The sequence below is a fragment of the Nicotiana tomentosiformis genome, chromosome 2 (assembly GCF_000390325.3).
Source record: "Nicotiana tomentosiformis chromosome 2, ASM39032v3, whole genome shotgun sequence".
In the NCBI taxonomy this organism is placed as follows: domain Eukaryota; kingdom Viridiplantae; phylum Streptophyta; class Magnoliopsida; order Solanales; family Solanaceae; genus Nicotiana; species Nicotiana tomentosiformis.
Window position 1 is genome coordinate 56,349,861 of NC_090813.1, and position 26,645 is coordinate 56,376,505.

At 39.1% G+C, this 26,645-nt stretch overlaps 1 protein-coding gene across 1 annotated transcript; it reads left to right on the forward strand.

Annotated features, from left to right (window-relative positions):
• The first annotated feature begins 4,859 nt into the window (after nucleotides 1–4,859).
• LOC104098921 (probable phospholipid-transporting ATPase 5) lies at nucleotides 4,860–10,457 on the forward strand. The gene is made up of 11 exons (XM_009605780.4): nucleotides 4,860–5,409; nucleotides 5,491–6,947; nucleotides 7,039–7,149; nucleotides 7,230–7,506; nucleotides 7,957–8,045; nucleotides 8,172–8,256; nucleotides 8,367–8,576; nucleotides 8,677–8,802; nucleotides 8,891–8,989; nucleotides 9,092–9,283; nucleotides 9,569–10,457. Exons 1-11 carry the CDS (start codon nucleotides 4,981–4,983, stop codon nucleotides 10,214–10,216), a joined length of 3,723 nt encoding a protein of 1,240 aa, XP_009604075.1. The 5' UTR covers nucleotides 4,860–4,980; the 3' UTR covers nucleotides 10,217–10,457.
• The last annotated feature ends 16,188 nt before the right edge of the window (nucleotides 10,458–26,645 follow it).

The window sequence follows — 26,645 nt, forward strand, 5'->3', positions numbered from 1 at the left end:
CAAAGAACAAAGGCCAAAGCATATCACAATTGGATTATGCTCGTGTATTGGGATGCTTAATGTATATCATGAATTGTACACGACCAGACATAGCTTGTGCTATAAGTAAACTGAGTCGATATACGAGCAATCCAGGCCAATCTCATTGGATGGCAATGAAACGAGTTTTGGGATATTTAGAACATACCCAGAACTTTGAATTGCACTACAGTAATTTTCCTGCGGTGATTGAGGGATACTGTGATGCAAATTGGATCACCGATTCAACTGATTCTAAGTCCACGAGTGGATATGTATTCACTATTGGTGGAGGAGCGGTATCTTGGAAGTCATCCAAACAAACATGTATTGCCCGCTCTACAATGGAGGCTGAATTCATAGCCTTAGATAAAGCCGGTGAAGAAGCTGAATGGCTCCGGAATTTCTTGGAAGACATTCCATTTTGGCCCAAACCGTTGGCACCAATATGCATACATTGTGATAGTCAAGCGGCAATTGGAAGGGCTGGGAGCGTCATGTATAACGGTAAATCTCGTCATATACGACGAAGACATAAAACCGTTAGGCAATTACTCTCTAGAGGAATTATCACAATTGACTATGTAAAGTCAAGTGATAATGTGTCGGATCCACTTACAAAAGGCCTAACTAGAGAGGTAGTTGAGAAATCATCAAGGGGAATGGGGCTATGGCCGAGAACAAGTCATTGTGGCGGTAACTCTACCTAGAAGACTGGAGATCCCAAGATCTAGGTTCAAAGAGATCAAACAAAGTTATTAATGACGGTTCAACATTGTCAAATAAAATTTTAGTCCATTCTCGTGATGAGACAATGTTCAGTACTAAGGATAAAGCATTAAGGCTTTTTAATGATTTCTAAATTTGATACGGGGTATATCAAATAGTGTATCTACAGGATGACACGTTTAGGAATCACCTATTTAAGTGTGAAGTGTGAGCCGCTTCAAGGAGAACTTTGTAAGGCCAGTTCTCTACGCACTTATGAAACCAGGCGGTGTTCATGGCTGAAACGAACACAACAATGAGAACCAAAGACGGTTAAGGGTTGATTGTGTGACTTATGGTTGTCTAGGTATACACCAAAGATCGACGGTTCAAAGATATCAAATCTACCGATTGACCGAGTATATCCGACATAAGTTTACTACGGAAAGTTCAAAGGGAAACCTACTTATCCAGATGCAATTAATCCTTGCTTGTAAATCACACAGTTTTTCATGCATACTTCCGTGATATAGCCATTCCCCATTCATGTGGGGGATTGTTGAGGTTTTATTTTTAAGATGTAATATTCTTAAAATGAGGATGAATGGGAAATGGAGGGAAAATGAAATTTTGAGTAAAATTTTAAGTTTCCCCTCTTAACAATGAGACATTGTCCCATATTGGAAGTGGAAGACATTTTTGGTGGGTATATATATAATTGCTCTTCTTGTAGCTCTTAAAGAGTTAAGAAGAAAGCAAGCCTCGCGCCGTCATCGTCGCTCGCTCGCTCGGCTCGGCTTCGGCTACGGCTTCGGCTTCGGCTTCGGATTTGGATTTGGATTTGGTCAAATGATCGATTGATTGATTAATTTTTTGGACCAAATTTATTTGTTAATAGTAAATATTAACGTAAGATTATCCGTATTTGTAACGGATATTTTCCAATCCGTGTATTGATAATTTGGCAGCCGGATAATGGTCTTCCCACCATGAAGTGCTTGCTCCACAAACATGTAATGCTTGCTCCACCATGAAGGGTGGACGTTTGGTCTTGCACTCCTTCTTGGCTGCTATATATATGAGCAGCAAATGTTGAAGAAAGATACTCAACTCAACATACAATTCGCTCAACAAATTGGCTATACATTGCACTCCTTCCTCTCAGAACTTCCATACGTTTTTCTGAGTATATACTCCTTCGTTCTGCATTGTTTTTTAACTTCAAACAAAGCAACTGTAAGTGTGATTTGCTACCGAACTTTGTGTTCGCCGAAACACTGGGGTTTGAAGTACCGCTACACCAGTGTGTTATTCGTTCTATCCTGGGAGGAAATAATCCATTACCTTGGGTACTAGGAGGGGATTAAATTCCTTAAGGAAACACTGTGAATTCAGTGGGCTCGAATTTATTATTATTGTTTCATTACGTTAACTTATATTTTGCAGAATTAATATTTACAAATACAGCAATATTGACCGGGAATAACAATCTTAAGGAATTTAATATTTATTTCTGTACTTGTGTTATTCTTATTATTCTGCAAACTAAAACCTTTGTGGTTTGTGTACTCCCGTTTTGGAGAGTTAAGCCTTCGTGGCGTTTTGTTGGATATTAAAATCTACGTGATTTTTACTCCAGTTTGAAAACGTGTATTAAACGTTTGTTTGTGTCATTCTTTTACAGAAAAGATGATGACTGAAAACGAAAACCAAGCTGTTCCGATGGCGACTGCCAACGCAACGACAAGCCGAACACCGGCGTTGGCACCGGCAGAAAAACCCGGAAAATTTTCCGGGATTGATTTCAAACGCTGGCAGCAGAAGATGTTCTTCTACTTAACTACGTTATGTCTACAGAAGTTCATCAAGGAAGATGTTCCTGATCTGCCGGATAAAACTCCAGATAATGAACGCTTTCTCGTGATTGAAGCGTGGAAGCATTCTGATTTTTTATGCAAGAATTATATTCTTAGCGGACTGGATGATAATCTGTATAATGTATACAGTAGCATGGAGACATACCTATATAATGATATATTCTATTTAATTTTAAATTATCGAAATACCACTTCAAATCCAAAAAAGATATAAGAATATAATAGATCTTGACATATGAATATGGAAGAACAAATTAAAGAAATTGATGCATTTTTCGGTTCGGTTTGTACAATTCTAGTGATAGTTTAGCCTTTTGTATGCTCATGCGCAGCAATAGATAAGAGGAACAAAGAAATGATAACTTAAGAGTAGCTGTTTATAGTTTAGTTCACAAAACTTGGAAGTTGGAACTATATATGTGTATAGCAGTTCACTGAATTAAATATTTGTTTGTCTTCTAAAACCTAGTAGTATTAATCTCAGGACTTAAAACTTAAAAGCAACAATTTTCACGTTTTTAATCTAGATGCATTGACAGTTGCGTTAAAAAATTCACATTTCTTTAAAAGATTAACATTATTTAATTTGTAGATCCGTGAACTATGGCTTCTGCAATGCATAACAACCCAAGTGGCTGTCTGAATTTTGAAATCCGAATAATGTATTGCAGATTCAGTTTTTCTCCTTTAAGAAATAAATGTCGTCCAACTTTTCTAATGTAATTTAATTAGTTTCACTTCTTGAGAATATATATATATATATATATATATATATATATATATATATATATATATATATATTGTAAACTAGGGAACCCGCCACCGCATTTCTTGAGGTACATTATGGATAGACCCCGCTTCAATGCAATAGCTTTCATCAAACCACACTGAAGAAATAAATCGCATTAGGCAAGTTCCGTGCGACGAACTCATCCGAGAAAGTATGCGGGGGGTTTCGAACCTGCGATCTCTATTTGGGGATCTCCTGCTCAACCAACTCGACCACCCTTGCATATTTTGAAATGAAATATCTACTTTTTTTCTTGAGCCTTGCTACCTCCCACCAACACAAGTATCATCAACTTATTCATTAAGGCTTAATCAAATAAGAAGAAATCACTTAATAATTTTTTGTTTTTATTGAAATTTGAAGTTAAACATCATGATTCTCCACTTACTTTATTGACTCATACCATTATGTGCCATTTAGAAGTGAAGTATCTCTTTAAAAGCAAAATGATGCTGATCAAGCTAAATTTTCATTAAAAGAGTTTTTTAAAGCCATAGGTTAATATTCTGCAAATCAATTCAAATTGAATATTTTAAATTGTTTGATTATTTCATCTAAATTCTCAACAAATGTCTTGTAATACTTAGAAAGTCAACTTTTTACATCTCTAACCAAAACATAAAAGGAAGAACATGTAAAACCATTGCTCACGCTAACAATGGGAATCTGTGTTTCCTTCTAAGATTATCTCTAAAATAAAACAGAAAGAAGAAGAAAAAAAAAGAAAATTTGCTTAGGGAATATCATCAACCAGCTGAGTCCAAAACTGCAAATACTAAGTTTTTAAGTAGAAATGGTTTTTATTAAAGGCCTGCTTGATCCAAAGCACAAAGTGTTTATAATTTTAGGTCATTTGGCAGTTGAAGATTGTCTTTTCTTAAGTGAGAAGCCGGAGAATGCTCAAGCAACAACGTGGTCTATACAAAATACCTTAAGCAACAGACAAGTAAAAGAAACTTCCTTTCTTGAGATTGCCGTCTGTATATATAAAAAAGCTTGACCAAGTCTTAATTTTCCAGTTCTGACATTAAAAAAATAGAGAAAAGGTAAAGAAGAAGGATAAGAACATGGTTTTTTGCTGCCTGTCCTGCAATTTAACTAATTGCAAACATAGTCCTTGGAATATTGTGCCTCTAACACATTAACCTTGATTATAATTATAAACAAGATATATAGTCTTTGTCAATTTATTTAGGATTTAAGTAGTTGGTAACTGCCTTATTTTTTAAGGTTGCCTCTAATTATATTTTAAGTGAACCTTATAATGTAAAAAAGTATTTACACGGAGTGAATATAATTTAAACTCATGTATTAACTCTTTAAACCATATTCTTATCCTTTCTCCATCACTCATGCTTTGGTGAAAATTAGTTGCATCATAGTGTGAAAATTTAATCATTTTCAACATTTAATGGTAAAATAGTAACATTTTATGACAAATAGAGGGTGAAAGTTATAATTAAGTAATATTTCAAGGATCAACAAGGCAATTTTCCCATACAGATTTTAGTTAAAGTTCATGTGTTCTAGTTGAATATCAAACATTGGAGTGTCAAATCTCTAGCACATTTTTCTCCATTTCCTAAAATGGCAGCAGGAAGAAAGAAACAGAAAGTAAAATGGAGCAAACTCTACACATTCTCATGTTTGCATCCTCAAACTAATGAAGGTGATCCTGCTTCTTTTGCTGGTGCACCATCAGCTCAAAGTTTTATTGGGCAGCCAGGTTTTTCCAGGGTGGTTTTCTGCAATGATCCACATTGCCACAAACTCAAACCATACAACTATCCTAACAACTATGTTGCCACAACTAAATACAACATTGTCACCTTCTTTCCTATAGCACTTTTCGAGCAGTTTCGTCGTGTTGCCAATCTGTATTTCTTGTTAGCTGCTGTTCTTTCTGTCACTTCTTTGGCTCCCTTTACTCCTGTTAGTGTCATTTCTCCTCTTGTTTTCGTCGTTGGGATTAGTATGCTCAAGGAGGCAATGGAGGATTGGAATAGATTCTTGCAGGTAACTCCAAACTTCTATATAGTAAGCACTACTAATGTTTATTTATATTGTCATATCTTGTTGATGAAAATGATATTGCAGGACTTGAAGGTGAATGCAAGAAAAGTGAAGGTTCACATAGGAAATGGAGAATTCATGGAAAGAGCCTGGAAAGAAGTATATGTGGGAGATGTTATAAAAGTAAACAAGAATGAGTATTTTCCAAGTGATCTTCTATTGCTTTCTTCAAGCTATGAAGATGGTCTTTGTTATGTTGAGACTATGAATCTAGATGGTGAGACTAATCTGAAAGTTAAGAGAAGCTTGGAAGCCACACTTAGCCTAGATTCAGATGAACAATTCAGTAAGTTTTTAGCCACAGTTCGTTGCGAGGATCCAAATCCAAACCTTTATACATTTGTAGGAAATTTGGAGTTTGAAAATGAATCTCATCCTTTGTCTCCATCTCAAATTCTTTTAAGGGATTCAAAGCTCCGAAACACTGACTATATCTATGGGGTTGTGGTCTTTAGTGGACCGGATACAAAGGCTGTGAGGAACTCCACAAGGTCACCATCTAAACGTAGTCGAGTAGAGAGGAAGATGGATCATGTAATTTATGTCCTCTTTACCATGCTCATTTTGATATCGATAATATCCTCTATCGGTTCAACTATATTCACAAACTCTGAGGCTGTTAAATGGTATTACCTTGAGTTGAAAAGAGCTTCTGATTCATCTTTTGATCCATCAAAGCCGGTTGTATCGTGCTTGTTACAATTCATAAGGGCTTTAGTGTTGTATGGCTACTTGATACCGATTTCTTTATATGTTTCGATTGAAGTTGTCAAAGTTCTACAAGCTATGCTCATCAATAAGGACCAGAAGATGTATGATGATGTAACAGATAAAGCAGTTGAGGCTAGAACTTCGAATTTAAATGAGGAGCTTGGACAGGTGGAAATGATTCTGACTGACAAAACAGGCACATTAACTTGTAACCAAATGGAATTCAGGAAATGTTCAATTGAAGGGATTTCATATGGTGGTGAAATCACTGAAATTGATCTTGCAGCCTCGAGAAGAATGGACATTGAGGTGGAGAGATATCGGTTCAGTCTAGGTGGATATGATTCCACTGCTCGAAGCCTAGAGATGTTTGAGTTTTCAATGGCTGATCCAGCAGCAGAGAAGATGGTCCTTGGTTTGGATCAAGGAATGGAGAAACCAAATACTACAACATTAAGAAATTCTGTTCAAGAAAGAGACTCGGTTATTAAGGGATTCAATTTCAAGGATGATCGACTAACGGACAAAATGTGGATTAATCGATCTAATGTATCAGATATGATGATGTTTTTTCGCGTCATGGCTCTATGTCATACTGGCATTCCTGTTGAAGATGAGAAAAGTGATAGACTGAAATACGAGGCAGAGTCTCCGGAGGAAGTAGCCTTTCTGATAGCTGCACAAGAGTTTGGATTCAAGTTCTGTCATAGAACTCAGTCTGTGATGGCTGTTCAAGAACTTGACCCCTCTTCTGGAATGGATGTTAAGAGGTGACTTTCAACTATTTTAATTCAATTTCATCTCCTCTTCTTTCAATTCTCCATTCATTTTTTTCTCATTCCTTATGCTAATCGCTTATAGGGAATACAAGCTTTTGAATCTGTTAGAGTTCAACAGCTCTAGGAAAAGGATGTCAGTGATAGTGAGAAATCAAAATGGAGACATCTTTCTCCTTTGCAAAGGGGCTGACAAGTAAGACGTAATTGCATACGTTACATCAGATTGTTATTAGTTTTTCTAGTCTATTTCTAAGTCTGTCCCTTGTTCTGCAGTGTTATTTTTGATAGACTCGCAGATAATGGTAGGACATATCAGCAAGCGACAAGTGTGCATCTTTCAAACTATGCAGAAGATGGCTTGAGAGCCTTGCTTTTTGCATACAAGAAAATCAATTCAGATGAGTATGAGAAGTGGAGCTCAGTATTTACAAAAGCCAAGGCCACTATAGGTCCAGAAAGAGAGGAGCTACTAGAAAATGCCTCCGAAATGATTGAGAAAGATTTGCTCCTACTAGGTGCAGTTGCAATAGAAGATAAGCTACAAAAAGGGGTGAGCTCTCTATTCCTTTATTCTGCTTCCATAAACGCTGAGCTAATTTCACAAATCATCTTTGGTGCTTTCTTGATTAGCAAATCAATATGCAATTTGTCCTTTTAGCCGAAAACTTAAAGAGTGCAACATTTTGGACAAAGACACTGATATAGCATCACATGACAGTCTAGAGGGAAAAGTCGAAAAGCAATATTTGCCGGCAACAGCCTTCTCTAACATCCTATGACAAGCTTGCTTTTCCTCATTCCCTCATTTGGTTGCCACTCCTCCAATATCCTCTTAATTGGCACAAGGAAAGATGAGAAAGCTAGTGTCATGGAGGGGGACAAGGAGGAGGTGTTGGCCAAAAGCATAACTCTAATCTGCTGCATTGAAGACATTAATGTATCCCTTGGAATTAATGTATCCCTTAGAGCTGGAAAATGATTCTGCACTGACTTCTTTCAGGTTCCTGAGTGCATAGACAAACTTGCACAAGCCGGATTGAAGATCTGGCTGCTGACAGGAGATAAAAAAGAAACAGCAGTTAACATTGGGTGAGAACTTACTTTCTTCTTCGGATAGCAAAAGTACGCAGCTTTTGAAATATTATCTATTACTATTAAAAGAATCTAAAGGTAGCAGAGAGAAAGGTCACTCACTAGCTAAGTGAAATCTTGCAGGTTTGCTTGCAGCTTACTTCGGCATGACATGAACCAAGTTCATTTGACTCTAAGCAAAGAAGCTGAGTCGAAAAATATTGTGAAGGTGACAACAAAGTATCATTTTCTTGGAACAGAAAAAAGACTGATGCACTGAATACGTATAGAAAATTGAATTGGAATTAAGGTAGTCAACTTTTTTTTCTAGTTTTTCAGGTCATGAGAGAAGATATATTGTGTCAGATTGAAAGATCTTATCAGATGGTCATTCAAGAAGACAGAAAGGATCGGCCTTTTGCCTTGATAGTGGATGGAAAAGCTCTTGAAATCGCCTTGAGTGATGACATAAGAGACCAGCTTCTAAAACTAGCTGTTAGATGTGATTCTGTCATATGCTGCAGAGTTTCTCCCAAACAAAAAGCTCTTGTATGTCACTGTTTTTTATGCTTAGGGCAGCCTAATGACTTTTTCTCATATTCATGCTTTAATACACAATTTTATATAAGTTTCTGACTAGATTTTCTAGATCACGAGGTTGGTTAAGCAACATACTGGCAAGACAACGTTGGCTATAGGCGATGGAGCAAATGATGTAGGCATGATTCAAGAAGCAGATATTGGCGTTGGAATCAGTGGCATGGAAGGAATGCAGGTAAATGCTTTCTATCCTTAATTTCTACAGTTATTGAAGCCTAATTTTCTTACTAACTTCTAATTCTGCTGATTACTGAGGTTTGCAGGCTGTTATGGCAAGTGACTTCTCAATGCCTCAATTTTGTTTCCTGGAGCGCCTACTTATAGTCCACGGTCACTGGTGTTACAAGAGGATATCCAAGCTGGTGAGAAAATAATCTTTCTTTTAATCCAAGACAGACAAATTTTCTCCATCCTTAAATCTCAGTGTACTAATAAGAATTTTGTTCCTCATTCTGATGCTGCAGATTCTATATTTTGTCTACAAGAACATCACTTTTGGCCTCACATTGTTCTTCTATGACATCCTCACCACTTCCTCAGGTCAGGTTCTGTTTGATGATTGGTACATCGTCATCTTCAACGTCTTTTTGACATCCTTGCCTGTGATCTCCTTGGGTGTGCTGGAACAGGATGTTTCATCTGAAGTCTGTCTTAAGGTAAAAAAAAAACAAGAACTTACCCGATCCACCCCCGCCCCCTCCTAATTATTACCATTATACATTATGAAAGTCTTAACTCAGTTAGTTGCACCCCTAGGAAACAAAGACTTCATGTGTAAGTCAGACACTAACAAATACATTATATCACACATCTGAAAATCCAACATGATGTATTCGTGTTCGTGATACTTAGGCTGCACATAATATAGGTACTATAATTCCTTCCAATGGTTTTTCAACAATATCCTAATCACTCTCTTTTCATGTTTGTTATTCGAGAAGTTTCCAACCCTTTATCAGCAAGGACCAAAAAATATCTGTTTCAGCTGGAAACGAATCATCGGATGGATACTAAATGCCTCACTTACATCACTAGCAATCTTTGCAATCAACATTTATGCACTTTCCCCAGCTGCATTCACAGAAAGAGGAAAAGTGGCAGATATTGGACACATTGGTGCAGTTATCTACACTTGCATAATATGGACAGTGAACTGCCAAATCGCGCTAATAATCAACCATTTCACTTGGATAAGCCATTTACTCATATGGGGTAGCATCATTTGCTGGTACATATTCTTGTTCTTGTATGGTGTGCTACCACCACACCATTCTAAAACTGGATTTCACCTCTTAACTGAAGCCATTGGCCCTACAGCAGTGTACTGGATTGTCACATTGCTAGCTGTTGTAACATCACTACTTCCATATTTCATTCACATTATTATTCAGAGATCATTCTTCCCAATGGATGATCATTTGATCCAAGAAATGGAGCATTTTAGAATGGATATTATCGATGGTCCGATGTGGTTGAAAGAGCAGCAGAAATCCAAGGAGAAGACTAAAGTTGGATTTTCTGCTAGAGTTGATGCCAAGATTAGACAGTTGAAGGAACAGTTGCACAGGAAGAAAAACATCAATCTATAAGTCCTGTTACAAAATTATAAATCAGTGGAAATCAACTCTGAGTACGCTCATAAATATAGGTTTTAGTTCTATTAAGGACTTTATATTATTTAGCAAGCTCTAAAGTGATGATAGAAAGAGGTTTAGTGTAAATTTAGAGATATATGCTTTGCTATACATGTAATTTTTGTATTCCAAATGTTCTTTTTTCCCCCAATGGAGATGAAACATGAATAAAATGGTGGGCTTAGCAGCATTTTTAGTAGGGCTCATACCGGCTCTGAGACAAAGCTTTGTAGGAGCAGACTATTCCTGTAAACATCTTTTGTTTAAACCTTAAGAAAACGAAGAAGTAAAAAGGTTCACACAGGGTTTGGGAAAGAGCGGCGGCACTGCAAGGAATGTGATGTCGACAACCTTCCACGGTTCGAACCCTTAACCTAGTTGTTGGAGCTGAGCTCCAACTATGAGAATTTGCTTTTTATCTTTCTCGTAGCGCTTTGATCAAATAGGGGATCAGACCAGTCCTGATATTTTAACTAGTCGTTAATGGTCGGCTTAATTAGTACCCCTTCGGTATGTGTTGCGAACACTTTCATACTCGAAAACGAAACCCTTTCTCTAGCGGTCTCTTGACTTTTTTCTTTACAATCAGTCCAGGCCAATAGCTGCTCCTGGCTTTCGGACAACTAGAGCACCGACAGATAGGTCAGAGGCGGATCCAGGATTTAAAATCTATGGGTTCAACTTTTAAAATTTTTAGTATTGAACCCATTATAGTTTTAAAGTTATGGGTTCATATCTACTATTTTTATAATTTTAATGAATTTTTACATATAAATTTTTACTCCGCGTCGAAAGTTATGGGTTCAATTGAACCTATCGAATATACCCTACATCCGCCCCTGAGACGACGGAGACAGCTTAACCATTGCTTCAAGGCTACCCTTAAAAAAAAGGATTAAGTACTTTATTTAAAAATTATTTTTTCCCATTATAGGAACTGCGAGAGCAAAGCTTACCATATCGCTACTACTTCCTAAGTGTAAACATGGTCTTACCAAAAGTACTGAATTTTCCTAAACATACTAAGTCACTTTGATAAAGTGTAGAATATCATCACTTGCTTGTAAACAAAATGAGTACAGTAGGCTTATCGGTAATAATTTTGCATAGAAAATGTACACAACCCGAGAGACAAAAAAGAAAATGCTTGTCTCTCCTTTTTTTTAAACGTATTAAAATCAAGCATTATCAATACCAATTGTCTACTTTCTTAGAGTGCTGACAATAAAATCATCTTTTTGTTTGCTTTTGTTACAAAAACACTTACAAGAAAGAGTACTACGGACCCCCCATGGCTTCAAAAGATTTGGTACTCCCACTTTTTTGGTGCCTTTATTTCTTAAAATTTTTTATTTGGACAAAAATCACTTTTAGCCTGCGACTTTATATCCCGTAGTCACAAAAGTATATCAAATTTGTATATATTTATATGTTATATATTTTTAACTATTATTTTCAGAACAGATATACAATATTATTTTGCCTTTTTATAAAACTATAGAAATAAAGTAGGTTAGCTTAAAAAATATGTGGATAGGCAAAAGGCTATATATACCTACTACCTACTTATAGATAGTTCACTTGTTAGTTGGGTTAGGCCCAAAGAATTGCTCCTTTAAATATCCAAGAAAATATCGTAGTGGTAAGTTTCGAAATTCTTGAAAAGCAAAATTTTACAAATTCAAATGATATTGTTTATACGAAAAATGGATAGAGTTAAATTTATACGTAGTTCTAAGGGTATGTGATGTAACTTGACACAAATCGTAAGAAACAATAGAAATATCGAATGTTTGACCGTAGAGAATGAGAAATAAACAAAGTTGGGAAGAAGATGATATATAGATTAAGCAAGATGAATCAATCTATGAAGCTAAAAAAAGATAACTTTTCAATAGAAGAGTGTATGATATCTCAGTTACCATGTATGCAAAAACTCTCCCTTACAGAAATAGATCCTACTTTAGATATAATTAAAAATACATAGTGGGAGACCCATGATAAATCAGTTTTTCCATAAATCCTGCCAGGATTCTCTCCTCTAGTGGGATTGCAACGGCTCTTGTCTATGAGCTCGATCTTGACTCGAGCTCTCGATCTTGACTCGAGCTCGATTCTGACTCGGATCCTTGTATTGATTCGGGGTCAGTGTTGGTCAGTCTCTGCCTCATAAGCTTGATAACTTCACTTTGCATCATAGTTCGATTTGGGTTCGAGCTCAATAATGATATCGAGCTCGACATTGATCGGTCCTTAGGGCTCGAAGCTTGGTGACCTGACTTCGGACCTCAACCAGATATTATGAAGACGCTTCTCCGATCCAATGCATTACCATTTCGACCAGTTCGTACGAAGGACTAACCGACTTTTACCGTATACAGATAGTCCCCCCGTTTCTCGGGAAGGATGCAGCAAGAAACGGCATGATTTTCCAACGGCTCGATCAGATAGAAGCTGACATTTACATTGGGCTCGATCATGACGCACATAATAGTTGTCCCGTCGGTTTAGTTTTTCAAGGTATTTAATGCGTGTCAGACGGTGATCGGCCATTATCAAAATTGAACCGCCATTGCTATACCTATAAATAACACCTTTATTCACTTTTAATCACTTTTACATCTTCAAACTCTAAATTTTCTAACTTCTTTCTCACACTTTCTGAATTCACTCGCAAATCTGTGATTCTTCTATGCAAAATCTTTCTTCAAAAACATCAAATCTTTGTTACCTCCTTCTACTCTCGATCTTTAAATCCAAAAATAGCGAAAACATCAAGAACCATTCCTCAGAAAGAAAAAGCCTATTCGTCACAGCCTGCCGCCGAAAAAACACCGGTGGAGCCACGGCTTGAGGAATGCATTCCTGGGGCGTGTGTTCTTACGTCTGATTTTAAGGTCGACAAAGGCTCATCGATTCTCGGCCGATGTGAGCCAGTATTGAGGTATATGTGTTCGATAACCGAGAGGCATCTTGAACAGCTAAAGAAAGATTGCAATTGGGAGAACAAAGAAATAGTAATCCCGTCTTCTGAAGAAGATATCACCACTTACGTGAAAGGGTATTTAAGTCTTTCACGTTAGGTCCTCTCAACCCTGTTATTATTGATTTCTGCCGTCAATACCAAATAACCCTAGGCCAGATCCATCATTCTTTTTGGTGGATCATTATTTTGATCCGTTACTTCGTGAACAAAATCGAGGGGATTCCTTTCACCCTCGATCATCTCATCCGATTGTACTGTCCTCGCCTCTTTCGAGGCGGGTTAATAAAAATTCAGTGTCGGGCTACCAAGGTTCTGTTCTCGAGCATAGACGAGGACAGGGATCGAGGCTGGATGGGCAGGTTCGTTCGAGTAAAGACTTCGGACCTGATTCCGACTGAAAAGATGCCTTTTTCCGAGGAGTGAAACATGAAGCGTAAGTGTAATTCTGCTGTTATCTCCTACTATTTTGCCGATTCATTCCTTTTCTCACTGATATCCCCCTTTTTGTGATGCAGCGGTTCCTTGGATGCCCAGTGCAGTCCCCGATCTCAAGAACTGGGTACCAGATCTAGCTTTAACCTCCACATACGCCGAGCGCTTGTGGCGTGAATTTTCAAAGGGCCGATGGGAGGCAAAAAATCATGGTGAGCCTCTTTCTCGTATCTTTGGTAGTTCGAACGAGATGCTTCCCTTATACTTAAATCAATTTTCCTGTATGTAGGTGTGGGCAAAGATGCAGTTTTGAGGCCCTCATCCGTCGAGAAAGAGGCTTCAGCTTCTGATCCAAAGCTGGTGAAGGATAATAAGAGATAAAGGGCCTCCGATTCCGAAGATCCAAAACCGAAGACGAGGATGGCTCGTAAGCCGAGGAAGAATACCATTTCTTTGATCGTAGAATCAGTTCTGCGTCTAAGGGATGAAGAAGAAGAAAACGGCGGGTCCGTGCTGGTAGCCCGAATGAAGAAAACCATCGATGTCCCAAAGGCAGCTGAATTGATGGTGATTTATAAAGCTCCACCTTAGACTGGGGAGGTATCGGAGAAAGGTTCAGGCAGAGTCCCCAAATCATTAGAGATCGATGATGCTTCCCACCAAAGTCAACAAACGGTGGGTATATCGGAAGGGGCCGGTCCTGAAGCTCTCCGAACTGAGGAGAATGCCCCAAGCGAGTCGCTTGGGGCAATAGTAATCGGAGACTCGCCCACTCTCCCTGTCTTTCCTGAAGGAACGATTTGGGAAGCCCAAGCTTTGGGGCCCTCGAGATGAGCCGGTCTCATGAAGGGGAGGACCCATTCTGTGATTTGTTTACTGGGGTCGAGGATGCTGCTGGCCCTAGTGATGTGTCGGGCCTTTTCTGTGAAGTGCAGCAAGCTCTGAATCGGGTAAGCTTTAACTCTCTTTGTTGATATTACTTTTATGTTTACTATTCTTTTCTTCTTTCTTCGCAGGCCATGGCGGTTCATCGAGAAGCATGTTCTCGGTCTCGAGCTAAGCTGCATCGATTTGAGGCTGACCTCCAACTGGTTACGGAGGAGAGGAACGCCCTCAGACTCATTTCTGGGCAAAGAGAATAATAAATCAAAGGCCTTCGAGCTGAGTTGGCCAAGGCTCATCAAGACCAGACCGACCTGACCTAGCAGGTAATGATAATATTAAGAACCCATGGGCTTGATTCAGGATCGGAGCTGCAACAGAAACTCGAGACGATCGGGCAACTTCGTGAGAAAGTTGATATAATAAAGGCAGAGACCATGGGATGGAAAGATGGCATGGACCATCTTGCTGTAGAGAAGGAGACTGTTCGGGCCCAATTGTCATCGACTGCAAGCCAACTTCAATGCATGAAGGAGAAGAGCTCGGTTCAAGCGAGAAAAATTGAGGAACTCGAGGCTCGGTTGGCCTCCGAACTTGCCAAGGCCAAATCTGATGCCGAAAAAGCAAAGTCCTGTGCGGATGCATTAGTGGCCGTCTATCGTGTGGATGCTGAAGCTTCTCAGGTACAAGCAATAGAGGTAGCCGAGACCGTCAATACTCGAGCACATTGGGTTGTAGAACTTTCTAAATGCCGATCTCGGAGGGAGACCCTCGAAGAGATCCATGCTCGAGGTTTCGATCTCACCGAAGAGATAAAAAGAGCAAAAGAGCTTGAAGCCGATGCTGAATCCTTGGATTTCGATGATGATGATGATTGCAATGATGGGAGCAAGAGTGGGTCCGAGAACGGGGAGGAGCCCGATGGAGAAGAGACTGCCCTCGTAGATAACCAAGAAACTTATCCCTTAGTTTTTATTTTGGTTTTTTGTGTAGCGTCCTGTTCGGACATTGTAAATATTCTTGTATATATAAAGATCTTTTCTTTTCCTGACTCGCCTCCATTTTATTCTCTACCTTGAGAAGATTTTGTTTCATTCATGCCTTATGAAGGTTTTCATAAGGTTTTAGGCAATTTGATCGAATTTGGATCTTGTAGCCTTTATAACCAAGTGAGTGCTTGCTCAAACTCGTAATAAGGTAGCCCATAGGCTTAGTAGTCGAGTTGAGTGATTGTTTGAACCTGAAGTAATGTGGCCCATAGAATTAATGGTCGAGTGAGTGTTTGCTCGAACTCAAAATACGAGTAGCCCGTAGGCTTAATGGTCGAGTGAGTGATTGGTCAAACTCGAGATGATGTAGCCCGTAGGCTTATTAGTCGAGTGAGTGAATCGAACTCGAGGTAATATAGCCCGTAGGCTTAATGTTTGAGTGAGTGTTTGCTCGAACTCGAAATAATAGTAGCCAGTAGGCTTAATGGTTGAGTGACTGATTCGAACTTACCTTAGCAGTAGTATCGTTTTAGGTGTGACACGTTCCAATTGCTTGGTAGTTGTTTATCGTTTATAATACCGAGTTTGTAGGATCCTTTACCGATGTTTTCGAGTACTTGATACGGTCCTTCCCAGTTCGGACCCAATTTTCCTTCGTTTGGATTTCGGGTGCTGAGGGTGACTTTCCTTAGCACTAAGTCCCCGATTTTAAAATGGCGAAGATTGGTTCTTCGATTATAATATCTTTCGATCCGCTGCTTTTTGGCGGCCAATTGGACGAGAGCGTCTTCTCGTTTTTCATCCAATAATTCGAGGCTAGTATTCATAGCCTCGTGATTTGATTCTTCTGTTGTATATCGATACATGGAACTGGGTTCCCCAACTTCGACTGGAATCAAGGCTTCAGAGCCATATACTAAAGAGAACGGGGTTGCCCCCGTACTGGATTTTGATGTTGTTCGATATGCCCAAAGAGCTTTAGGCAGGATTTCTCTCCATTTCCCTTAGCATCGTTCAACCTTTTCTTTAGGTTTTGAATGATAGTCTTGTTCATTGATTCGGCTTGTCCGTTCCCACTAGGGTGATACAATGTCGATAATATCCTTTTTATTTTATGGTCTTCGAGGAATTTCGTCACTTTGCTGCCGATAAATTGTTTCCCATTGTCACATACTATTTCGGCGGGTATCCCAAATCGACATACGATATGATCCCAGATGAAGTCTATAACCTCTTTCTCTCTCACTTTCTCGAACGCCTCTATTTCAACCCATTTAGAGAAATAGTCAGTCATAAATAAAATGAACTTAGCTTTACCTGGGGCCGATGACAGAGGGTCAGCGATATCCATTCCCCATTTCATGAATGGCCATGGGGATAAGACTGAGTGAAGTTGCTCTCCGGGCTGATGGATCATCGGTGCAAACCTTTGACATTTGTCACATTTTCGAACAAACTCCTTTGTATCTTTGTCTATATCGATCCAATAATATCCTGCTCTGATTATTTTTCAGACTAATGAATCGGCACCAGAATGATTTCCACAAGTACCCTCTTGAACCTCACGTAGGATGTAGTCGATGTCTCCTGGACCTAAACATACTGCCAATGGTCCATCGAATGTCCTTCGGTATAATGTTCCATCTGCAGTCAATGTGAATCGAGCAGCTTTGGTTCGTAGGGCCCTCGAATATTTAGGGTCCGATGGGAGTTTTCCGTTCTTCAAGTATTCAATATACTTATTCCTCCAATCCCATGTTATGCTTGTAGAATTTATCTCGGCATGACCTTCATCGATCACGAACCTCGAGAGTTGAACGACAGTCCCCGAGTTGATCTCATCTTCCTCGGCCGATGATCCTAAATTTGCAAGTGCATTGGCCTCACTGTTTTGTTCTCGAGGTATATGCTGTAAAGTTTATTCTTTGAAACGGTGCAAAGTTACCTGTAGTTTGTCCAAATACCTTTGCATTCTATCCTCTCGAACTTCAAAGGTTTTGTTTACTTGATTTACCACCAATAAAAAGTCACACTTGGCTTCAACGACCACTGCTCCCAAGCTTTAAGTTAACTCGAGACCTGCAATCATGGCCTCATACTCGGCCTTGTTGTTAGTCAACCTAGTAGTTTTGATAGATTGCCTAACAGTGCTACCCGTATGCGGCTTTTAAAACGATGCCTTGCCCGGACCCTTTTAGGTTCGAAGCCCCGTATGTGAAAAGGGTCCATACCCCTGATGACGTACCCGATTTCAACAAGAGTTCTTTTTCAACTTCGGGTACGAGGGTTGGCGTGAAATCGGCCACGAAGTCCGCTAAAATTTGAGACTTGATGGCCGTCTAGGGTTGATATTCGATATCATACCTACTGAGGTCAACGGCCCATTTGGCCAATCGGCATGATAATTCGGGCTTGTGTAAAATATTACGAAGTGGGTAAGTGGTTAATAAGCATATGGGGTGACATTTAAAGTATGGTCTTAACTTTCTAGAGGCGCTTATCAGCGCCAGTGCCAAATTCTCTAAGTGTGGATATCTAGTTTCTCCTTCCCCTAAGGTTCGACTTACATAATAAACGAAAAATTGCGTACCTTGCTCTTCTCGAACTAGGACGCCGCTTACTGTGATTTCTGATACTGCCAAGTACGAGCAAAGTTTCTCGTCTGCCTATGGAGTGTGCAGCAATGGTGGGCTCGATAGGTATCATTTCAATTCCTCTAATGCATGTTGGCATTCCGGGGTCCAGGTGAAATTGTTCTTCTTTCTGAGAAGAGAGAAAAATCTGTGACTTCGATCCGACGACCTTGAAATGAATTGGCCTAAGGTAGCAATCCGTCTCGTTAGCCTCTGCACGACTTTTACACTATCCATGACGGTGATGTCTTCGACGACCTTGATTTTATCGGGGTTGATCTGGATTCCCCGATTCGATACCATGAAGCCAAGAAACTTACCCGATCCGACCCCGAAAGTACATTTCTCGGGGTTGAGCTTCATGTTGTATTTCTTTAAAATCTTGAATGTTTCCTGCAAATGAGCCAAATGGTCCTCTACACGCAGGGACTTAACTAGCATGTCATCAATATAAACTTCCATTGATTTACCTATTAGTTCCTCGAACATTTTATTTACTAGGCGTTGGTAAGTAGCTCCTGCATTTTTTAGCCCGAAGGGCATTACATTATAATAATAGGTTCCATACTTGGTGATAAACAGAGTCTTTTCTCGGTCCTCCGGGTTCATTTGGATTTGATTGTACCCGGAATAGGCATTGAGAAAAGTAAGGATCTCGTGGCAAGCCGTGGCATCGATCATGCGATCGATGTTAGGCAGTGGAAAAGAATCTTTGGGGCATGCCTTGTTTAAATCCTTGTAATCTGCACACATTCTAAGTTTGTTTCCTTTTTTAGGGACTACAACCATATTGGCTAACCATTCGGGATATTTCACTTCCCGAATGGACTCTATTTTGAGAAGTTTAGTTACCTCGTTCTTTATGAATGCGTGTTTTACCTCAGACTGGGGCCTTCTCTTTTGCTTCACCGGTTTGAACCTAGGGTCTAGGCTTAGCCGATGCGTCGTTATATCCGGTGGGATCCCTGTTATGTCTAAATGGGACCAAGCAAAACAATCTATATTATCAATAAGAAATCGAATAAGCTTTTTCCTGAGTTCGGGGGTTAATCCCATTCCTAGGTATACCTTTCGTTTGGGCAGATATTTGATTAGTACGACTTTCTCCAGTTCTTCGACCGTTGATTGGGTAGCGTCGGAATCATCGGGGACCACGATGGACCTTGGGATCCCTTACTCATCATCTTCGTCAATCTTCTGATCTTCTAGTTGGTTTGAAGCTGACGTCGTTGATTGATATTTGGCATCACGTTCCCCCTTCGAGCTCGACCCATTTGTCGATGAAGGCGAGGATATCAGAATTGCTTCTTCGACAACAAACATTTCCCTTGCGGTTGGTTGTTTCCCGTATACTGTTTTGATTCCCTCCGATGTTGAGAATTTAAGAACCTGGTGGAAGGTCGAAGGTACAACTCTCATATTGTGGATCCACGGCCTTTCCAAAAGGGCATTGTATCTCATATTGCCTTCTATTACGTGGAACTTCGTTTCCTGGATAGTCCCGGCCATGTTTATTGGTAGAATTATCTCGCCTTTGGTAGTTTCACATGCCATATTGAATCCGTTTAGAATCAGGGTTGCGGGTATGACCTGGTCCCGTAGACCGAGTTTTTCTACAACCTTAGATCTAATAATGTTGGCCAAGCTACCTGGATCAATTAACACACGCTTAACTTTAGTTTTATTCATAAGTATGGATATTACCAGTGCATCATTGTGAGGTTGCATGACTCCTTCTGCATCTTCATCATTAAAGGACAAGGTTTCTATGGGTGCGTAACCCCAAGTTCGAGATCGTTTTTCTCTCATAACCGATGTCTTAGTGTGTTTAAGTACCAGCCCCTGAGGGGTATCGACGCCATCGATGATCATGTGGATGACGTGCTGTGGTTCTTCATGTTCGTTTTGTTTACCGAAATCCCTGTTTTGAAATAGGTTTTGGCTCTGTCGCTTAAATATTCTCGAAGGTGCCCTTTATTGAATAACCGGGCTACCTCCTCTCTTAGTTTCCTGCAATCTTCCATTCTGTGTTCATGGGTGCCATGATATTCACATATTTGATTAGGGTTCTTCTGGGCAGGATCGGTCTGTATGGGCCGAGGCCATTTAGTGTCCTTGATGCTTCCGATAGACGACACGATGGCGGATGTATCGATGCTGAAGTTATACTCCGATAACCGTGGTGCTTCCTTAGGTCCGGTATGCTTATTGAACCCATTTCTGTTCATCAGTCCCCGAGACCCTTGGCTTCGATCATTTCTCTTTTCGCCTCATACGGGGTTACGTGAAAGTTTGCTACCCCGACGATCTCCATTGTACGACCGATATCGATCCTTGTGACCTTGGTTCTCGATCGGTATCCCTTTTAAAACCGGACCCGAAGCCCAACTGGTCGTCTTCGACCCTTATTTTAGATTGATACCGATTGTGCACATCGGCCTAAGTAATAGCTGGGTATTTGATTAGGTTATGCTTCAGCCGCCATGAAGCCATCGAGCTTTGTTCGTTTAGACCTTGAGTGAAAGCTTGAACAGCCCAATCGTCTGTGACAGGTGGTAGATCCATTCGTTCCATTTGGAAACGAGATACAAATTATCTTAGCATCTCGTTATTCTTTTGTCTTACCTTGAATAGGTCCGAATTTCGGGTCTCGACTTTTATGGCCCCGATATGTGCTTTTACGAAACAATCTACAAGCATAGCAAAAGAATCAATAGAGTTAGATGGTAAATTATGATACCATATCATTGCCCCATTCGACAGGGTTTCACCGAAGTTTTTCAATAATACAGATTCGATCTCACCATCTTTTAGATCGTTTCCTTTAATGGCACATGTGTAAGATGTGACATGTTTATTGGGGTAAGTCGTCCCATTAGACTTAGAAATTTCGGGCATGCGAAACTTCTTTGGGATTAGTTTAGGGGCCGCACTCGGGGGGAAAGGCTTATGTATGAATTTTTTGGAATCTAAGACTTTCAATATCGGGGGTGCCCCCGGGATCTGATCAACCCTCGAGTTGTACGTTTCTACCTTTTTGTTGTTTTCTTCGATCCTCTTTTCTCTTGATTCTATTCGTTTTGTCAGTTCTTCGAATATCTTAACAATTTCGGGATTGGTCCCTGATTCTTGCTCATTTGACCTCACTACAGCTGGTTCCATTTTGTGAGTGACTTCCCGGGGTGGATTGGACTCCGGCCTGCTCGGTATCTGGGTTTGACTCTGCAACTTAGCTATTGCTACCTATTGAGATTGCAATATTTCGAAAATCATACGCAAGCTGACTCCGTTTTCTTCAACGTTATGGGTATCTCGAGCTACAGATCGAGTACCACCATGAATGCTATTTTTAGATTCAAAACGTTGGCCTGCCTCGATAGCCACATGTGAGTTAACATCCAATGGTACTTCGACTCGAGCTCCAACGACGTTGACGAGTGGCCTTTCGCCACTGGACGCCAAGTTATTGTTCTCATCGGGAGTTCGCTGTTGCTAATATGAAATCAAAGATGCTTTAAAATAAGCGTGAAATAGTCAGTATTTCAGAGATTCGTGTCAAAGAGCCATTGTTATCCTTAGCCCCACGGTGGGCGCCAAACTGTTTACCCGAAAAATAGATAGAGTTAAATTTGTACGTAGTTCTAAGAGTATGTGATGTAACTTGACACAAATCGTAAGAATGAATAAAAATATCGAATGTTTGACTGTAGAGAATGAGAAATAAGCAAAGTTGGGAAGAAGATGATATATAGATTAAGCAATATGAATCAATCTATGAAGCTAAAAAAAAGGATAACTTTTCAATATAGGAGTGTATGATATCTGAGTTACCATGTATGCAAAAACTCCCCCCTTACAGAAATAATAACCATCCCCTTTATAGTGGGGGGGATCCTACTTTAGATATAATTAAAAATACATAGTGGGAGACCCATAATAAATCAGTTTTTCCATAATTCCTGCCAGGATTCTCTCCTCTAGTGGGATTGCAATGGCTCTTGTCTATGAGCTCGATATTGACTCGAGCTCTCGATCTTGACTCGAGCTCTCGATCTTGACTTGAGCTCGATTCTGACTCGGATCCTTGTATTGATTTGGGGTCAGTGTTGGTCGGTCTCTGCCTCATAAGCTCGATAACTTCACTTTGCATCATAGTTCGATTTGGGTTCGAGCTCAATAATGATATCGAGCTCGACATTGATCGGTCCCTAGGGCTCGAAGCTTGGTGACCTGACTTCGGACCTCAACCTGATATTATGAAGACGCTTCTCCGATCCAATATATTACCATTTCGACCAGTTCGTACGAAGGACTAACCGGTTTTTACCGTATATATGCATATATTAATTTTTTCTTATTATTTCATAACTTCAAAATCTTCTCCAATTTTGTTCTTAGAAAATCACTTGAGGTTAACTTTTCTTAGAATTATTATTTTTATCTTCTCTGGAATAATAGGCAGTAAATTAAAATATCTCTTTTATTAAATTAATGAGCTCATTCAAAAAGGAAATGTTTCTCACATTATTATTCTTTGCTTAAGGAGAAATCTACATGAGAAAAAAGATGGGGAATAGTGGAAACCTTTTGGGGAGAATGAGAAGAGCACTAACGAAAGAACGTTTTTCCCAAAAGTCAAAGTCATTATGCCATTGTCAAAGATAATTCCTCAACCTTTTTGACTTCCAAATTTGGGGCTCAACCTCAAATATAAATTTGGAGTTCACGAGGTCTTACACAGACCAAGAAATGATTGAAAGATTATAATTTTCTTGTCCCAATTATAAGTTAAAATATTCTTTTTTAAAGATATTTTGTATATCTTTTTTCTTCAACCATTTGTTAAGAAACGTGGAAAGGGAAAAGAAAATTAAGTAATGGTATAAATAAAAAGAGGGAAGATGAGCAAGGAAGTTTCAAGAGTTTTGATGGTGCAAAAAGCACGGGTGTACATAGGTCGGGTTTGTTCGGATTTTTTAATTACCAAATCAAATTGATAGTGTCGGATTTTTAAATTTGTAAACCAAACCAAATCAACAAAGTCGGATTTTTCAATCTCGAATTTTCTCGGATTTTTTGGTTTTTTCGGTTTTTCGGACTTTTTTCCGGTAAAGTAGCTTCATAGCACAAACTATGTAACTTTAGCTACAAATATTTCTTTAGTACTTGAAAGATACAACTATATTGTGTTATTTTCTAAAAAAATAACACAATAATATGAGATAAGTCGCATCATTATACTAAAATATTCAATAATAAAGATATAAAATTACATTAATTAAATATTGCTAATTAATAAGCCATAATAAAAATTAATTTAATCTAAAAATACTATATATAGGTCATGCTAAAATAAGTATAAGTATTATTAATTACATAATTAAGCACTAAAGAAAAAGATAAATCAAGTTATGCATTTTTATTATAAATCAATGTAAAACTAAAAAATAGTTATCCAACACTATCGTCATTCCTAGTATTGAATTGAATTTCTTTTATTAGCATTACTATTGATTTGAACTTTGTTTGAGTTACTACATTTATGGGCTATAAAATTTATTTACCATTCAAGAATGATAAGTCCAAACTTGAAATAATACGTTAAAAGATAAAACTGTGAAATCTTTTAAGAAATATTTATAAATTACATTACAATAAATATTTATATGTATAAAATATTTTTAAAAATTATATAAATATACTATCGGATTTGTTTGGTTCCGGTTTGACCTTTTTTAGTTAAAACCAAACCAAACCAAATATGATTTTCCAATACCAAATCAAACAAAACCACAATCGAGTGTTTTTTTTGATTTGACTCGGATTATCGGTTTTCTTTATACACCTCTAGCAAAAACTATAAAAAAATGTACCATCGGTTTACTATCGCTGAGTGTGTGCCAAAGTTTTTAAAATTTTGAAAGATCGAACAGCATAACTTATACTTGCCTTCTAATTTTCAAAAAAATGCAGACGGGGGAGGGGGAAGGGGTGGGATCTCCTTCCACCATTATGGTCGACTGGTCGTTTAATTTCCAAACGAAGTGTAGAGAGAAAAGGGAAAAAGATCTCCTCCATTAATTCCAATTATTAAAATTGTCTTAGCTTAATGGTATAATGCTTAATAAATCCACGACCATTCTCTTAAAGTTGCATAGTGTATCATAATCTCGATATCTTGTATATCACAATTCAAGCCAGATCATTAGTAGTCAGTACCCAATGTTAGGTAGTGGACGGATAAATATGAAAGGCTTAGCATACATAATCTCCCATGCTGAAAAATGTGCATAGGATACTAAAAGCATATGCTTTGAAATATTTACAAATTTTGCTGCTACAATTTGAAATTTGTTACCCTTCTCGATTTGCTGAAGAAGATGCCTTCTTATCTTGTTCAATGGTCAATTTCGGCCATATTGACTATCCAATGGTTATTCTCAAACAACAGAATTATTTTGCTCAATTTATACAGTACATATAATATACTTCTACAAACTTAACCTAGAAAGGGAGACTTGGAGCTCCATGTGACGTATATAGGTTACCGGTTTGAGCCGTGAAATCAATCACTAATGCTTGAATCATGGTAAATTGCCTACACCACACCTTTGGGGTGTGACCCTTCCCCGAACTCTGCGTGAATACGGAATACTTCGTGCACCGAGCTGCTTTTCTAAACACTTAACCTACTCTTGTTCAATTCTTTGTGGATTATTTTACTATAGTTCTTGTTGGTAAAGGAAAATGAACTAAAGACTTGTTGGTTTTTTTTTGTAAAAAAAAGGTAGCTTGAGGTGTTTTTCTTAAATCTAATTATATACGATCAACATAGAGCTCGCCTACAACATGGTAGGTTAGGCTCGAAACATGGCAATAAAGAACTGAAGATCGACCCCAAGTCCCACCGGGCTAGAACCCGGGGCAGAATGCCTGCCTTCGAGAATATCGAGGTCGTGATCCTGGAATCGATCCTAACCTCGAACGAGCTCGAAGAAACACTGTTAGCATAAGCAACAAAAGACCGAAATATTCGTGACCGGTCAGATATTATGGCAGGAATCTCGGCACATATCAATAAGGAACCGGCAATCAATGAATCAAGAGATTTTTTACCTTTTATAGAATTGTACCTAAAGTAGGACTCCTCTACTATATAAAGGGGGTCTGATAATTCATAAAACACATTGTAACACGCATTCCAAGGCAATATATTATTATTTATTCTGTTGTTAGTTCTTCTGCTTTCGTTCGTCAGTGCTTGTTGTTACAAGCCCAGATCAAGGGCAAATATTTCACTAAGGCTTAAATCGTCTTCCTCGTATGGTTTGAACTTACTTCATCTTTATTTATTTAATTTTTCTTTATTCACTGCTTTGTGTCAAATAAATTCGCGTATCCTCAATACCACTTACAAATTCAATTGTCATCCGATTTTTAGGGTAAATAGTTTGGCGCCCATCGTGGAGCTGAGGATAATAGTGGCTGTTTGATACAAATTTCTATAACGCACACTACTTTACACTTATTTTTTGGAGTGTCTCTAAATCCAGGTTAAAGCTCAAAATGTCAAACTCCAGTTAGCACCTCTAAATGTTGGAGATGAGTCCGGTCATCACGGCGAAAGTAACATAGTTCCAAGTGGCGGGACACCATCCGTTGATCCCGTCGGAATTCCGGTCGCTGACCCGATTGACGCCAACTCTCATATGGCCATCAGCGCAAACCTACCTACCGACCCCGAGAATAGCGTTCGTGGTGAAGCCCGATCAATAGCCCAAAATACACAAGACATTGGAGGGGACATGATTAATTTACGGGTGATCTACGAAATATTGCAGGCTCAACAGGCAGTGATAGCCCAGCTACAAAACCAAAGCCGCGCACCGAGCAGAATTGAACCCGATTCATCCCGGGAAGTCACCCGCAGAAACGAACCGGTCGCAGAGAGGCCGAATGAAAATGAATCGGGGACCAAACCCGAGATTATAAAGATGCTGGAGGAACTAACGAAACGGGTAGAATCAAGGGAGAAGAAAATCGAAGCTAATGACAAAAGGTGAAAACCTACAACTCTAGGGTCGACCAAATCCCAAGAGCACCGAGAAGTTCGTTCAAAAACCTTTCCCTCCGAGTGCGCCTCCTAAGCCGATCCCTAAGAACTTCCGCATGCCCGAGATTCCTAAGTACAACGAAACGACCGATCCAAATGAGCATGTGACCTCCTATACGTGTGCCATCAAAGAAAACGACTTGGAGGATGATGAGATCAAGTCCGTCCTGTTGAAAACGTTCTAGGAGACCCTGTCAAAAGAAGCTATGATATGGTATCACAACTTACCTCCTAATTCTATTGAATCATTTTCTATGCTTGCAGATTTCTTCGTAAAGGCACACGCCGGGGTTATTAAGGTCGAGACCAGAAAGTCAGACCTTTTCAAAGTGAAACAGAAGGATAATGA